The 18049-nt window shown below is 40.0% G+C and overlaps 1 protein-coding gene across 6 annotated transcripts in view; it reads right to left on the bottom strand.

Annotated features, from left to right (window-relative positions):
- Positions 1-18049, bottom strand: part of CCSER1 (coiled-coil serine rich protein 1) — a 1155725-nt gene that overhangs the window by 878698 nt on the left and 258978 nt on the right. For all 6 annotated transcript variants that reach the window (XR_008445082.1, XM_054029822.1, XM_054029821.1 and 3 more), the window contains exon 4: positions 12283-12376. Coding sequence is in view for 5 of the 6 variants with exons in the window: in XM_054029822.1 (XP_053885797.1) it covers positions 12283-12376 (94 nt within the window). In the remaining variant the exon portion in view is untranslated. The remainder of the gene's footprint in view (positions 1-12282; positions 12377-18049) is intronic.

The following is an 18049-nucleotide window of genomic DNA, read 5'->3' as shown; positions in this document are numbered from 1 at the left end:
CAGACCGTGTAAATCCTCAAGATGGGAAAGACACAAAAAAGTAGCACCTGGCACGCTATTAAAACTTTATTGTCCAAAAAATTGAAAACTGTATGCACTTGTTTTAAATGAATATGGGTATGTCTTAATGTGTTGTAATGATGGCAATGTTCATGATTGCTTCTTTTTTCCCTGCCCCAGGACACACTTGGAAAGGATATGTTTTATCTCATTGTGTTTTTCTTTTGCTGTATTATTTAAATGCCTGCACATTCTAGACCTCCCCAGAAGGAAGCAAAAAAGCACTTGCTTAATTTAATTTCTATATTGGTTCTTTTTGTAAGTGACAGCTGATGATACCAGCATTAGTTAAGCAGCTGTATCAAAGTATTACCACATAGGCATGAAATATTTTATTGAGACATGTTTTTGTTTTTAATTAGTGCAGGAGAACCACAGCAAATGCTTCTCCTTTGCTGTATTCTCTCATGACCCTGGACTGTGATTTCTGCCCTTGTAGTCTGTTTATTAAACAAAAAAAAGTGTTTGGTATCTAGATAATTGATCTGATTTTCAGAGGTGCTGAGCATGCAATCACTCCCAATGAAGAGAATGGGATTTGCACATGATCAGCACCTCTGAAAGTCAAATCAGTTACTTGGGAACCTATGTTGCACCCATATTTTAAATGTTTGGTCAGGCTCTTAGTATTTTGATTTCCCTTCCCCCTTCAAAATAAAAGAAACTAGAATATACTGCTTGCTGAAATAGCAAGCTTAAGAAACTCAAGTCCTCTCTTTCCCCACAGAACAAGGACAGCACATGTAATGGCAAGGAACATTTCTCGACACCATCTTACATGTGCGTTAAGCCTGACCTACAGGAAGCATCTCTAAGGTGTGAAGTGTCCATCTCTCCTGTAGTTCAGTCTCTATACACATTAATTACTCAGCTTCTTTGCTGAGATGGACAACAAGAATTCCAGGATAATGTCAAATTGGTGGTGTTTTTGTGATGTGGACTTCTGTCAGTTGGGAACTTGACTGAATGTACCCAGTTGATTTTATATAGGCTACTGAACAAAGACTACGCCTTTAGTTCACACTTAGTTTTGTTAAAGTACTTACAAGTGGTACATAAGTTATTGTACTACTTACAATATACTGCAATATAATCTTTTTTCTGTAAGATTCCAGTCACTCACCTCCATTTAATTCCACTGTAACACAACAATATCTTAAAAATACTGCAGATGTGGTACCAGCCTTGTAAGGTTTTTTTACATTTCCATTAGCCAATGGTTTGAGTCTTGTAACATCATTTCCACCAAACATAATTATGCAGTTTTAGAGCATCATTTGGCGTCTGGAACATCACTGACTCCTTCATTGAAAAGCCCACAAGATTACTTCCCTGGATATCTAGTGTTCTTTAAGAAGCTGCGTACATCATAGTTAAAAGAAGTTTAGCAAATGACAACTTTTATTTATTTCACTGGAGGATTTAAGTTATTCTCTTACTGTGTCCGATTCATTCTATTAGGCTTCAGGAGGAAATGTCCAGCCCCAGTAAAATGATGTTCAGGAGATTTGAAAAACCTTAGTTTCCAGCCTTTTCCAGTTTTTGGAGAAACTCAATTAATCAAAAATCACAGCTTACAAAACAACCCATGCTTCCAAACCATATAGAAATTTAAATAATAGGATTGTAAGGCCTGAAACTGGTTTACTCTGAATTTAAACTAATTGTACTGCTCCATCGTTTTAACAAGAGGCTCTCTTGTTGAAGAACAAGTATATAAACTATTGCATAAAATAATAAAAATAAAGAAGAATAATGGTTCAATAGTCCCTGTTTTTTTTAATTTTTGCTAGGATATCTGTATTATGACATACATGCAGCAAAGTCACGTGTTTGATTTATTTCATGCTCATTATTATTTGTATTATGGTAGCACTAGGAGCACTAGTTTTGAACCAGGATGCCATTGTTCTAGACACCAAGTAATATGAGCATCCGATTATTAGCAGTGGCATGGTATTCTTTGTTAATTTAGCTACATGGGTTTATTTTGTTCTGAAACTTATAGATCTAAATGTGGATTGGGAATCTCAACTATAAAACTAAATTGATGCTGCTCATGTTTAATTCTGATGTTTCATATATGCATATCTATATGGGGGAGGGAAGAGATCTTCAAAGGCACAAATGCAAGTTTAGTTGCCCAATTCCCATTGAAAATCCAAGTAAGCCTACAGATGCTATGCACAGAGACATAACCAAGAACGACAAGAAACGACACACTTGGAAATAAAAACACGAGTGAGCTAAAATATTTAAATTCCCAGCAGATTATCACTGATTAGTCGCGGTGCCCAAATTGTACATAGTAAGAATGTTTTTTTCCCATTTTGTATATAAAACCAAACTCCGGTTTAATGGTTTTCTGAACTGAAAGAAAGTTATCCACCAAACACCCCATAAGACACCCAGATACAACTTCTCTCTAAGTAGGTCTGCTTCCTAGGAATTCCCATAGTTTTATTTTCAGGACCATCATTTTGTCCTATAACAGTTTCACTCTCCTCCTGCAAGACTTCCCTTTGGTGCATTTTCATTCCATCTGAGAGTGCATGCAAACAGCCAACCTTTGTGCCAAAGTCACTGCTGCTTCAGGTCTTGGCTCTTCTCCACAGCCTAATTTACAACGTGACCTAACCTCAATTTGCCTGAAGCTTGCAACACTCAAGGATACCCTGTATTCTCCCAGACTTAGGGCCAGATCTTCAATTGGCGTACAGTAGAACTCTTGACTTCAACGCAGCTATGCCAATTTACACTAGATAAGGATTTGGCCCTCACTCTTCTATAACTGCAACATGCCCTACAGAGCAGGCTCCTGTTTTCCCTCGTAATGACTTTCTGAATATGTATTGTATTCCGAAACAAGTATTTTTATTCATATGCAGTTTGTAGTTTGTGTCTACCTGTCTCAAACAAACACGATGTTGTCTTACACACATTATTGATCATTCCAGCCCCCATCCATAGTTTTGCTACTGTAACCTTTGATTTATGTGTTCCCAATTAGCCATTTAAAAATAAGGAATAAAACAAAACTGAATTCTTTAATGTTTGAGCCTGCAGGGCAGCTATGGATAACGTAATTTAGTGGAGGACTGTGAATAACACGAATGACAAAATTAAAAACTTTATTTAATATTAAATAATTAGTTAAGCAAGCAGTCATTACAATATACACAGCATTTATACTCACATTCTAAGTTTAAATGATGTTTTTTGGGGTGATCAATCCTTGAATTAAGAGAATGGGTATAATCCTTTCTCTAACAATACCTTGAGGGTGGATGGGTACACCTATCTAAAATCAGCATATTGATTTTTAAAATCAATTATAATAATGCCCCTCTAACAGGGTCGGCACCTGCCTCTCATGAGCAGCCCCTCCCCCATGCTCCCCGATCGAGTGTGTGCACCTGAAGTCTCTCAGTTTGTGGTGCTGTAGGTGGAATAGAACAAACTGCTTCCAAGGGGATGTATCTTTACCTTCTCCCAGCCCTGGTATGGGGCCATAACCCCAGGGCTTTTAGGCTCAGTCCCTGCTGGGTCCCCTCTGCGAGCCAGGAGTTTCTTCTTAGCCCTCCCGGTCTTTGGCAGCCCTCCCTGAGCTCAGCTCTACCCGCACTGAGCTGTCCATGGTCCTGCTGCTCTTCCCAGCCAGCCAGCAACATTGTGCTCTCTCTTGCAGCTCCAGGAAGCAACTGACTGACTCTGTCTCTGCTACTCCTTTTTATGTAGCCCTCTGGGCCACTGATTGGCCACTCCTGCAGCCCTTCTGATTGGCTGTTTTCCCTGCAGCCACACTAGTCCACTTGAAGGACTTCTCTTCTGCTCTTCTCTGGGACTGAGTGTGGCAGGACCCTGAGGTCTCAAGCAGTGGGAGGTCTTCACCCAGTCACAATCCCTTAATTAGCATTAATTAATCCACCTTTTTAACCGTAATTAAATATTTTCTACTTTCTCACTGCCTGTTTAACATTAAACTAATCTTTCATTAACACCTGCTTAAATGTCATACCAATAACTATCAATACAAATAGCATTTTCCAAAACATTAACATTTTGTTTAGAACACTTGTAAAAACCAACTAGGACCAAAACATGCTTACAATGTGACCTGGGATTATAGCCTAATTTATCTTTAATTTGCCTCTGAATTGTCTTATATCGCTTTACTCATATTTTGCCAGGCATCACTTGATAATTGTCAAGCCTATTTTTAGGAAATAGATTTTGGGCCTACTTACATTTCAACACATTTCCATATAAACACAGTCAAGCATTATCTTTATAGGCTACACTACCCAGCAGTTGTTCTTTATATTTATCCTTGTGTGAGGGCTGGTTCTATATTCAAAACCAATGGGGTTCCGTCTCAGCTGAGTTGTGCTACTACCCATTAAAAATTAATAACAAAAATTACTACCTTTAATTAATAGGCACAGGAGGAGCTCCTAATTCACTGCAGAATTTCCACACTGCTTGTTTATCAAATTCAAAATAATTTAGCAACTACCTAATTAATTCCTAATTGACATCACTGGGCCATTACACCAACATTTTCATTTGGCTGAGTATCAACAGATATTGGCCTAAGGCCTATCAGGCTTTCAAAAACTTGATAAACCTATCTAATACAACTTTCACTTTTTAACACAATGCAAACAAATACACTGGATTGTTCTCATTACAGGGGTTGATAATTGTGAATTTGAATATCTTATTAAAAGAAGTGAAAGAGATCAGAGTCTGGCATGACAATTTTAATTTGCCATTCAAAAAATAATTAAATCTTTTATCCAAATGAAAAGCAGAAGCTATATTCTACCCTGTCCTAGAGAATTTATAATATCCCACTTTTTAAAAAAGATCTGGCTATTAAGGAGAAACAAATGTCTGTTTTCTGATACAATGCTGCAACCCAAAACACTACATTTCTGATCCTACCAATGCGCACAAAATAAAAACTACATATATCGAACATCAGCATGTGGCAGTAGGATAACCCATGGGCCTAATTATTTCACTGACAGTTTACATTGTCTTCTCATTATTTGCAGTACTAAATAGCTACAGCATCACATTGTTAAACTTTAAACCAAAAAATTAAAAATGGACCTATTTACTCTTATTTTTCACACAGAAAGAATAAAAAAATCAGTGCCATATCTTAACATAAATATTTGTACATCATAAGTTGATATATCTAATAATCCCTTCCAGTCAAAATATATCTACATATAGCACATACCAAAAAATCCCACTAAAAATATAAAACCAGAATGATTGTTCCTATCTCATCTCTTCTTAAATAATGGAGATATCCCATCTCCTAGAACTGGTAGGGACCTTGAAAGGTCATCGAGTCCAGCCCCCTGCCTTCACTAGCAGGATCAAGTACTGATTTTGCCCCAGATCCCTAAGTGGCCCCCTCAAGGATTGAACTCACAACCCTGGGTTTAGCAGGCCAATGCTCAAACCACTGAGCTATCCCCCCCCACCTTCTTCTCTTGACAATCTTGGATTGTAAACTCTTCAGGAGAGGGGACATGTCTTACTCTAGGTTTAGAGAATATCTTGGGAATTAACAGTGCTAGTATATTATTATAAACTTTTAATAGCAGCTTCAAAAGATATTTAAGCCCTGGCAGCCTAAAAGGCAATATATTTTTAATGGGGAACAGTTAATAGGGAGGTGCCACATAACCTCACCTAGTCCATTAAAAAAGTACCTTCTCTGATCTGCGTAAACAGTTTCTATACTGTACTTTCAAGAAGGATGACCACTACCTTTACTATGTTGATTTTGGCTTCTAGAGCTTGTCATGCCACCTCACAGTTCTCTACTAACTGTGACTAACTTATTAAAGATTTATGCACTACAGGATCATAATCCTCATCACACAGTACCAGTTGGATCAGTGATCCATCAAGGCTGGTCTCCTACACTCTGCCAGTTACCAGTATGTTTAGCGCTTTATTATGGTGATGCCCACTTCCCCCTTTACTCTGCTAGCTAGCTAGCGAACATCATCGGTGCTAAATATTATTATTATTTCTACTATTACTACTACGTGGGGGGAGAAGAGAGAAAATACTTCCTGACCCCTGCAGCAATCAGTTCATGCACTGAACCATGGAATTTGATCCTTAGCTGCAGCAGGCAAGTGTTCTGAACATGAACAAAGCAGCATCAATTAGCTTATATGCTCCATCTCTGCACATAAAGGTTATTTTGGATAGTTAACTGGAAGTGTTAAATTCTTTAAAAGTTTTTATTTAGACTATAGGGTCAAAGGGCCAGATCCTCAGCTACTAAAAATTGGCACTGTTTCGCTGATTTAAACCAGCTACACCAGTTTACACCACCTGAGGACCTGATCAAAAATGGTTGTTTAAAAGCAGCCGCTTAAATCCATATTTAGGTACCGAAATAAGGAGTCTGATTTTCAGAGATGCTGAGCACCTGCAGCTTCAACTTAAGCACCTAGAAATGAATTTGGGTAGCTAAATGTAAGTTCCCAATTCTGAACATTTTGGCATCGGTTTTTGACAGGTTCCATCTTATACTAATCAATAGGTTTCAGACTTCTGTATTAGACTGTGACTCGCTTCCAGATTTAAATACTTGTGAAACTACACTCTGGCGGCTTTAAATGAGTCCATTCTGTACATTTTTATTTAAAATTTCAGAACTTTTTCCCGTTTTGTGTCTTTTGAGCAGGACTTTCATTGCAAAATTGATTAACATTCCCAGGCTTCTGCAATTTAAAAACATTATAAAATTATTGGGGCACTTCAATTTTTTATAAGCAGCTCAGTTTAGAAGTGATCATGATTCTGGTCACGTGCAATGTATACAAGTAATTTAAAATCATGACAGAGCTTTAGATTTTTTTTTAAAGACCTTCAGATTGGAAATAGTCATTTTTCTGGGCATGCTTTGTGTCAGCTATTAAAAAAATAACTGGGGTACTTTATATTTTTAAGAGCGCTTTTATCTGCTATCCTTCATAAACAAGAAAACAAGGGATACCACACAGAAGAAGGACCAGTGCTGTTATTATGGAATTTGTTTTTCTAATGGAGGTTATATGAAAATCAATGGGGTATTTGTATTGTTCTGAATATGTTTTTTGCATGGTCTTACTGTCTGAAAACAAGTTTACATCATTTTCCACAAAGTGTATTTTTGGGGTGGAATAGGGTGGTAGCCCTTTCAGCACAATAGACTTGATCCTCTTGTCTTCTGTGCGGCTTGCTTCATTGTGAATTATGGAAGACAAGCTCGTGCACTTACTCGCATGTGAGTGTAGCTTGTTTTTCAAAGCTATGTGTTGATTTGCACCACATATTTCATGCAGGATCAAGCCCCAAGTTACCTGAGCTGTAAACATTAACTTATGTTTGAATAATTTTCCAGCATAATTTTCAGGTGTAGAAAATGTCTATTTACAAATAAGTGTGTAAGGGCACGATCCTGCAAAGGGAGCTGCAAATGTGGACCTTAATACCTGAGCAGAACCATGAGAGAATCAGTTGGGAGTAAGGAACTGCAAGCACAAAACCTTCTTCAGGATCTGGGTCCTAGAATCCAAATATGGCATTAACACTGTTACTAAGAAATGTACATTGGAATATTGGAGCCACAGTGAGTACAGGTAGTTTTGCTGTTTGTTTTTGCCTTAAAAAAGGAATTCTCCCCTGGCAATCAGACATATTAACCATTCTGACTATTCTTATTGCAACAAATATTCTATCTACTTTCTACACAATAATTCTTCTTACAACATTCTGTTTTTCTGATGTCCTCCGTACTAGGCACCGTATTAGAAATCAGTTATATGCTATGGCTGCGCTTTGATATGGATGTGATATGGAGCTAAAAATACCAAAAATACCAACTGTGTACTCACTATTGAGAGTGTAACAAGGTTGGGCCGACTCCTGGGCACCTCCTTGTGGCCAAAGGGGCCTCTGTGACACACTGTTTCTCTTTCCACTCTCCAGGGCCCCTTAACAACTGCACATGAGCTTCTCTCTGGTTAATACCAGCCAGGCCTGGGGCCAGTTTAACAACAGAAATAGCTCTTAACGTTCCTCTGGGTCCCAAAATAAAGTCCATCAGCACAAAAAAAAAAATCACAGCTGGAGCTCTTTTTCCTCACATCTTCCCTGCTTTTCCTAGCTGAAGTTAAACTTTTAGGCCCAAACTCCATCCAGGTTTCCCCACTGGAGCCTCGCTGTCTGGGCTCCTCTCATCTCCAACACCCTTGGTCTCTAGATCTTCGCTGCAGGAGCCCTTCATATTGTCTGTAGTCTCTCTGCAATTTTCTGAGGTTCTCCCCTTCTTTGCAGCCTCCTGCTGCTCTTTGTAGCACTATCATCTTGATCTCTGAACCAGTGACTCATTTTGTAATCAGGATTGGCTAGCTGCAGCCCTTCTGAACCTTGTAAGGGGGAGGCTGATCCCACGAGAAACTTTTAGATTAGAGAGAGAGCATTACAGTGCAGGGAAATGCTCACAAGAAAGTTTAATTTTGTTAAAGAATGTGCTCATTCAAATCATCCACGACTCACTGTGGTGCATACTCTATACTTTTGATGAGATGTAATTGAATCAGAAGTTCCACTTGCCAAATAATAAGGCACATTAATCAAATTCTCACTGAGGTACTACACAGCTAATGAATCAAACACCATCTCTACAACATCTGGATTCTAACATTTTGGATGATTCCAAGAAGACATCTAAAAATTACAAACTATAGTAGTACTAGGGCCCTATTTGAAATATGAACTAATTTATGTTTAGCAAATTGCAGGTAATAAACTGTCATTTTTAAAAAGACCAATTCCTATTTGTAATACCTCTTCTCTTATAACTATTAATTTGACTAGAACTCAGGGACCAGTGTAGTGGTCCCTCGCTCTCCAGTAGGTATGGAAGTCATTCTGCCTCATTGTAGGGGCAATAGTCTTCAGGCTCAGGCCGCCCGGGCAGGGTCCGTCTAACAAAAGCAACCACACAACAATAGTCCAGGCTCCTGTCCCCACCCTTGGGTGGGGGCACTCTGACCTAGTTTTTAGCCTACAGCCCACTCAGCTGGGGCTGACACCAATTAACAGTCTGAGGCCCCTGCCCTTGGGCGGGGCTGGGCTAGTAGAAACTTATCGCCTATGCCTCCATGTCAAGGCAGCCAGCAAATATACAGAGTCTGTAGCCCTTTGGTGGGGCAGAGCAGGGAGCAGGCTTTAGCCTGGCTTTGGGCTCAGGCAGCCAGCAAACCCACACAGTCTCGGGATTCAGGTAGGGGTGAGCACCCCACACAGTTTTGGGGGCTCCAAAAGGGATTGAGCACCCAGCAGGCAGTCTAGGGTGCTGACAGGGATGTTCAGGGAGCACAGACTTCCTGGCCTAAGGTGAGGAGTCTGCCACCCTGGGGTTTGGGGGGCAGGGTGATGCAGGCCCGTCCTACTCCACCGTGTCCCAGCCCAGGGCCCTAGCAGTGGCAGAGAGGTCTGCCCCTGGGCCAGTGGCGATCCAGCCGCAACACACCAACCTAGAAGTGGTCAGCCCTGTAGCCAGCTAGTCGTCGGCTGCCCCTGGACTACTTCCTATCTCCCCAGGGTTTGGTACCTGGGTATCCACCAGTCCTTGGGCTCCTCTGGGTAGACAGCCGACGGTAGCCCCGGTAACCCCTCACCTGGGTCTGTCTCCACTGGGGGCAGGGTGTGGCAGAGCATAGATTCAGCTTTGGGCACCGCAGCAGGTGTCCATCTAGGCTGCTGGCTCCCACTCAACTGACCTGCAGGGCTCTCCCTTTATACTTCCTGTCCCACCCCAGTCCTTCTAGCGAGGGGAGTGCGGGGTGAGTTCGGCTTCGCCCACCAAGGGGAGTGTAGTGGTCCCTCGCACTCCAGTCCAGAGGGAGTCCACTCTGCCTCACTACACCGGCCAACAGAAATTCTGGAATTCTCTCAGCAGACCATTGTGGCTCCCAGCTTCAAAACTCATAGCAGTCAAAGTCAGACTAGCAGCTGTTTTTAATTTTACTATTTAAGGCTGCAAAAGCAGCAGTTTTTTTTAGGATCAGAGTTTCCCTTTTCAGAATTTCAAATGAAGTTGACAATAACTTGACGATTTCACAAGAGAATAAATATGATCTTCTGGTTACTTTTTAGTGGGTTTTAATGTACAGGAATTTAATCCAGTAAATCCAAGGAAGGAATAAAAGCATAATTGTTCTGATTTCTTAAAGTGTTAAAAGGTAAGGTTTGTTATTTTAACATTTAGAGTTAAGTAGATAGACCACCTTCAACCAACACCTATTCACAGAGAATGTCTTCCTATAACCGGGGTGTCCAACCTGTGGCTCCAGAGCCGCATGCAGCTCTTCAGAGGTTAATATGCGGCTCCTTGCATAGGCGCTGATTCTGGGGCTGGAGCTACAGATGCCAACTTTCCAATGTGCCGGGTGGTGCTCACTGCTCAACCCCCTCCCCTGCCCCCACTCTATCCCTTTCCCCAAGGCCCCTGCCCCTTCCCCCGAGCCTGCCATGCCCTCACTTCTCCCCCCTCATCCCCAGAGCCTCCTGCACATGCGAAACAACTGATTGCAGCAGGTGGGAGTCACTGATAGGCGGGGCTGCCGGTGGGTGGGAGGCGCTGGGGAATGGAGGGCGGGAGCTGATGGGGGGCTGCTGACATATTACTGTGGCTCTTCGGCAATGTACACTGGCAAATTCTGGCTCCTTCTCAGGCTCAAGTTGGCCACCCCTGCTATAACCAGTTTGTGGCATTGTTCATTTGCTGTTTATATAGGACTCTGTCCATGTTTACCCAGTTCAGCTCATCCTCCCTCCACTTAGTAGGATAGTGCAAGTAGGACATGTACTGCTGGTACTGCCGTTCCATATGCATGTCCTCTGGCTACTCTGCTTCCGATTGAGACACTGTAGAATAGCTACTCAGTCTTTCCCCATAATGCAGAGATGCAAACAGCGTTAGCAGCATGTTAAGCGTCTTGCACGCATATTTTATCCAACTGTGTTGCAGAAAAACACCATGCGAACACAGTTCAACCAATGTTATTGTTACTAGGTCAGATAGTGTGTCATGAACAGCTACAAAACACAGCTCTACTTGTTGCAAGGAGTAAATCTCATATGCATTATGGGCTGATCCAAAGCCCTTGGAAGTCAATGGGACTCTGTCTGTTGACTTAAATCAGGTTTCAATTAAGTCATTTAGGCCCAGATTTCCAAGGGTATTTAAGTGTTGCTGTGCTCAGAATTGTAATGCCTAACTGATTTAGGAGCCTAAGCCTCATTTTTTTAAAGGATTTAGATGCTTCAGAAGATTTAGTCTTTTGAAAATGCGACAGGCAATACTGAGTGCAGCAACTCCTAAATGCCTTTAAAAATCTGGGCCTAAATGACTTAATTTCAAAGCTCAGTGAATGCTGAATTCCGCTCTGTGAGGTGCCAGTACATATCAAGATCTCATTTATCCTGTTACAACATGGCTCTGAAAACAATCTGAGTTGACTGTGGTTACAAGCATTAGTGTTTGTTAGTTGCCTACCATCAACAGTTCTGGTCATTTGGAATTAATTCAGATTACACAGTATAACTAAAAGTAAAAGAGAAGATCAAATTGCACATAAAAACAAGTAGTGAGAGAAGTTCATATTCTTTGTAGCTATATTAGTAAACATTAATTGAAAGTAAGTGTGACAAAGGGTTAAGCACCATGCTAAGACATATTCTAACACATACACAAAAAACGGGCTCACTAATATCTGCGGTGGCCTTTTGGTGGCTCCGCGGTAGACACTAGTCATTTTAACCATCTGGAAAACCAAACGATTCTGTCCTTGATGCTGTGCAATTGGGATTCTTTTGCATCTGTAAAAATTGCCTCAGTGTGATAATTGGCCGTATGAAGTGATCCATAGTAAAAAGGCTTGATCTCCAAGTAATGACAGCATCTCAAATGATGTTAAGCAAGGAATCAGCAACTGAAGTGTAAAGAACAAGATATCCTGCATGCCAGTTCCCAAAGGCAATTAGAACCATTAAGCTGCTAAATGCATAATCCTCTCCCCCCACCTCAATTAATTTTTATTACTTCTAAGTAAGTGCACTTAATTTTTTCCTTTATGTTACATTACGTACATAATATTAAAGTTGTAAATATCCAATGTTTGTATGACTTACCAGAACGATGGTGATGCTGCTCTTCTAGGAATTCCAAATCAAGCATGAGGTCATCTTCATCCAACTCACAGGAACCCAAGTTATTCAGAACATCCTGTATATGAAAGCAAAGCAATCATTCAGAAAGATCAGCCATCAACACTGAACCAGAGTATTGGGAGCTCTCAAACTTAGGTGATATATCAATGATTAGATTAAAAAATTAACAACAGGAAAGCTCTTTGAATTAATAGTCTCTGCAATACTGTGTACAACTTCAAACTACCTTCACTTTTAAATTGTAGCAATGGTGAAACTGAGAAATTAAGTACACTGCAGAATGTCTTATGCTAGCTTCCCCCACCCCCTTGTGATAAGGCACACATTCATACAACCATCGATGACCAGTTTTTGATACACCTCCACATGCTGAGTCCTTCCCACATGCACCTTACTTAAATAGCCCTATTGACATCAGCAGGATTATTTGTGGAGAAAGGTGCTACTCAGCATGAGTAAGGGGATCAGAGCCTGGCCCACAGACTGGATAAGCACAATAGGCCAAATTCTGCTCTCATTTAAATCCAGAGGGCCAGGTTATCTCACCTGCATTCATGTATCTTACTCCACAGGTTATCTGCGTGAAATTAACAGAGCTATGCCTGGAGGAAAAATATTAAAATCTGTCCCCAGTTTAGCAGAATAAAAATTGCCCCTATGGCTGAACTGAGCTACAGAAAAATTAAATGAACTAATAACCTAAGTAAAAATTTATTTGCCACTTCCTTTTGGCACTTTTCTTACAGGATCATGAGTATTTATATTTACATAAAAAATGTGACTATTGCTATCTGTAAAATTATGATTTTGTTCTTGTAATGTCTTCTCACAGGAATATATTTTCTGTGTTTCTGCAAAACTAAAGGTGAAACATAAACAAAACAGTAGTTTTATCTCCAATTTAAATTAGGACTACATGCTTTGTTTTTCATACCAACAATCAATATATATTTATTGCCTATTCATATAAGATATAAATATTGGGAAACTTAGGATAAAAAAGGAATTTGGGCAGAACCAAACCACTCACAAACTGGTAAATATTTTTGTGGGTGGGCAAAGACCAGCTGAGAAAGTCAGGATCTGGGATTTGGTTACTTCATTTCCCCAACACTTTTGGAAGTCATCAAAGTGAAAACCAAATTTGGGAAGTAAGACATAATAGCGCAATTTGTTGGCATCATGCTTCTGCCCCCAACACCCATCTCCATGTAGTTTAACTAAAGAACCAGTTTCCGAGAAGATAAAAGGACTGTGGATCAAGTCCTGAAGGGACATCCGCACCCATGTAAGTCTTAAATGTGCTGCCTAGGAGGCCTCCAAAATGTGTCTCTACCATTTAGAAAGAGGCAAAGTTAACATGCTGGTGGTGTAGCCAGTGGATAGCCAGACAAATCATATTCACTTCTGTGAACTCCAGTTGGAGAGGTACAGTTTGCGTTGTCTGATATTCTGCTGTTCCCATTCCCCACGTCAGCCAACTGTGGGATATTAAGGTTAGAGGCAAATCGTTGAAATTAGCCACTCCCAGAATCACCTGAAATGTTGCTTAAAAACATAGTGAATAATCTTGCATTTTGTCTCTGTGTATTTAATCTTGCATGTCATTATTTACAATGAGAAGTATATGGGGGAAGCAGAGTGATTTAAAAAAAGGAGAAAAAGGGTGATCTAATATACGTTCAGCTCCAGGCACTATTACATTCAGTATGACTAGGATAAAGCCAGACCATTCAGTTATTTGTTTAGTTGATAATACATTCTTCTAAATGAAGACAACATATACATTTTTGCAAGAAGTGCCATATTAGTGAATCTACACCAGACAACATAGTAGGCCCAATTCTGCAGTTCATTTTTAGTCCATGCTCAGACTAAACTCCCTCTGAGGTCAACAGCAACTGTACGAGTCTCTGAAGCACTGCAGTACTAGGTCCAATGTGTTTGCAATATGGGCCCAATCTAAAGTGCATTCAAGTCAATGGATAGACTCACACTGACTTCAATAGGCTTTGGTTCAGGCCCTATTCTCCTTAGGAATGTCACATTGTTATTCTAGTGCACCAACTCATTCATCATAAGGCTAAATGTCATACAGTAGAGATCAATGTACTTTATAATAGACAGAGCAAAATAAATACAGAGAAATACATACACACAGAAGATTGGCCCAGGGACTTGATGACTTCAATGGCAAATCATTAGAGACACAATGTGCGTGAGGTAATCTTTTACTGGACCAACCTCTCCCAGTGAGAGAGGGAGAGAGAGAGAGAGGCTTTTGAGCTTACACGGAGCTCTTCTTCAGATCTAGTAAATGTACTCAGTATGTCACAGCTAAATACAAAATGAAATAGATTGTTTAGCATAAGTAGTTAACAAATATTTAAAGGGACCATTCAGGGTGAAGTGACCCATTCACTTCTCCAGTCATTATAGGGAAAGAGGGAGGGAAAAAGCTGGGATGAGGGAGGTAGTGGGTTATAGACTGTTGTAATAAGCCATAAATCCAATGTATCTATCCAGTTCCTGATTTTTAGTATCTAGCAAAGTTATGAATTTAAGCTTCCAGGCTCATCTTTTGAAGATGTTGTACAGGTTTCCTTTGAGGATTAGAACAGAGGTTAGATATAGAGTGAGCACTTTGAGAAAATTATTCATCCACAGGTGAAATAGATTTTTTGGCTTATCATTTTTCTGTGTAGGTTCATTCGATAGGGTGATTGTCTTGTTTCACAGTTGTTATTGGGGCATTTAGTGCACTGGAAGAGATACACCACAAGTTGTGATCGCATGCGTAGGTCCCAGGGATCTTGAAAGATGTGTTGTGTGGAGTGCTGATCATTGTAGCTGTGGAAATACATCTACAGGTTTTGCATCTGTTGTCCTGGTCTGTGGGGAGCTTGCTTCTGATTATGAGCTTGAAGACGCTGGGGATTGTTTGAAGGCCAAAAGAGCAAGCTCAGGAAAGATTTCTTTCAGGATGGTTCCCTGTCAAATAGGTGTGATAATTGTTTCATGAAACTCTGTGTGGTTCCAGTGCAGGATGATAAGTGACAACTAGGGGTATGTGGTTGGAGTGGGTTTGATCTCTCTATTGAATTAGGCTCTCTTGGGGTATTTGGGTGGCAAGTTCCATGATGCCATCTTCTTTTCTGGTGGAGTGTCCTTGTTTGGTGAAGGTCTCTAAGTTTGTTAAGGTGTGTATCCCAAACTTTCTCCTCTGAGCATATTCTGGGGTATCTGAGTGCCAGGCTGTAGATAACAAATTTCTTCTTGATGTGTTTGGAGTGGTTACTAGATCCGTGAAGGTAGATGTAATGATCCGTGGGTTTCTTGTATATCTGTCGGTAGGTTTTCATTGTTTAAGCTGACTGTGGTGTCCAGGAAGTCTATACTAATGTGGGAATGGTGCAGAGAGAGTTTAATGGAAGGGTGGTGGTTGCTGAAGTTGTGGTGGAAATCTATGAGGGAGTTTAGGTCATCTGTCCAGAGGATGAAAATATCATCATTGTATCTCAGGTATATAATTGGTTTCGTGGTGCATTTGTCCAGAAATTCTTCTTCAAGGTGGCCCATGAAGAGATTGGCATATTGGGGAGCTGTCCATAGCTGTTCCCATGGTTTGTTGTTGCACATAAAATTGTTATGGGTGAGGATGAAATAGATGAGTTTGGCAATGTGTTTGGGGTGGGTATCTGAGGATTGTCCATTATCTTGTAAATACTTGAGGCCCGCAGCGATGCCATCATTGTGAAGGATGTTGGTGTATAGGGAGGTGACAATGATAATGTTGAGGGAGAATGACAATGTTGTGGAGTTTCTGGAGGAAGTCTGTTGTGTCCTGGAGGAAGCTGGCCCTTTGTCCAGTGAGTGGTTTGAGGATGGTTTCTCCGAGTCCCGATATTCCTTCAGTAAGTATGCTGTGGCCAGATATGATAGGTTTGCAATAATTATTTCACTATTTATGTTACTTCTAATCATTTCACAGTACTCTTTCTCCACATATATTGCTTCTCTCATTCCCAGCACAAGACAAGATCCTTATACGCAAATCAGTCCTTTAAACTCTATTAGGCATTATCTTCTAGAAGCATTGTACCTGTAGTACAAGGACTTCTGCCTCCCTCTCCCTATAGTGGTCATTCGCAGCAGCCACAATTATCAGCCTACTTCATCGGCTGAGATCAGAAGCCCAGTTAATGCTGTACCTAAACTTACAGATCCCAGGGGTTTAAAGTGACAACAGAGGAGTAGAGAAACCTTCACTTAATCAAGAATAGGTATTGTACAGAAGGAAAATAAATATCATGCAACCATTACAATTACCTGAAACTGAAGAACATTTTGTTCCCTTTACCTGGATGTTAAATGTTTAACTCAGATGGCTGTTGGGATGTCTGCCTCATAATTACTATTTATTTTTTTCATGCTGACAAATGCAGAATTCATGACATGAGTTTTGTGCTATGCAGTGACAAGCACAAAAATAAAAATAATGAAAAAGCTGTTACATGGATTCACTGTACTATGCTACCTGAACCTTATGTGAATATAAACTCACTCCCAGCCCAAGAACTGTATTGCCACAAACCAGAAAATACTAGCCTAAAAAAATCTTGCACACTGTTAAATTGGAAGAAAAAAGGGGGAAATATTGTAGCTGATCACAAAACTGTTGATGCTAGACATTGTTAACACATTTGAATAGTTGTTGGAGCTCATTAGAAATTAGAGACTCACAATCCCACTGGAGGTATATAGGCATTTTGCAGCACCTAAATAAATGTTAACATCTTTTCCTTATGTACACTTGTGAAAATTTTACCCCCTGACCTTTCAGAAATTCCAGGATCACAAACTGGAATGAATAAAATATTAAAACTGGGCTGTCTACCACTATTATTATTTTTTGGGTTACACGAGGGGCACCAATCAAAGATTACGACCAACTGTGCTAAGTTCTATACTGATAGATGATGAAAAGGGAATGTAAATAGAAGTGGGCTGAAGTTCTTTTAGGTACCGTAGTTTGAACATTTTTATCAAAAATGATATTGAAGTTCCCTGTAGCATATCTGCAAGATACAGTGATTCAGTATTGTTCACACACAAAATGTTTTTTTAAATGTTGCAGTAACAAACTTTAAAAGACTACAAGAACAATCCATGCAGTTCTTAAAAAGCATCTTAAAGTATTTAATGACAAAAGCTGGTTAATATATTGTATACGTTAAAAGGAAAAACAACAACAATGTATGAACTTGAATAAGCAGTCCAGAATGCATTAGACAAACATCTTAAATCACGTAAAATGAGTACACAAGACTACATTCAGATTGTAAACTCAATAATTCTCTAGCCCAAAGACAGTAGCTAATCTGTTGGTGTCCGCAGCAGATATGTTGAGCTGGCATTAATACATCCTGAGTATAAAATAAAACATATGAAATTGCAGCCAGATTCCACTTCAGACTTTAAAAATGCCCATGTTCCATTTATGGGGGTACCTAGTGAATATATACTATGTGCTAACCTCACATCTCAAAGAGACATTCTGCAGCATCATGGTTTTACTAGCATAATTATATAAAGCCAAAGTCATGCATAATGGAAAACGGAGCACAGGATCATCATAGTTTATGGCTGAGAAGTAAATGCAGCACTAAAAGAGTGAACTTTTACAAAACAAATATTCATAACTGCAGCTAGTATATCTGAATATAGA

This window comes from Malaclemys terrapin, chromosome 5 (genome assembly GCF_027887155.1).
Source record: "Malaclemys terrapin pileata isolate rMalTer1 chromosome 5, rMalTer1.hap1, whole genome shotgun sequence".
In the NCBI taxonomy this organism is placed as follows: Eukaryota; Metazoa; Chordata; order Testudines; family Emydidae; genus Malaclemys; species Malaclemys terrapin.
Note: the sequence above shows the minus strand (reverse complement) of the source record. Positions and strands in the feature narration are given on the sequence as shown.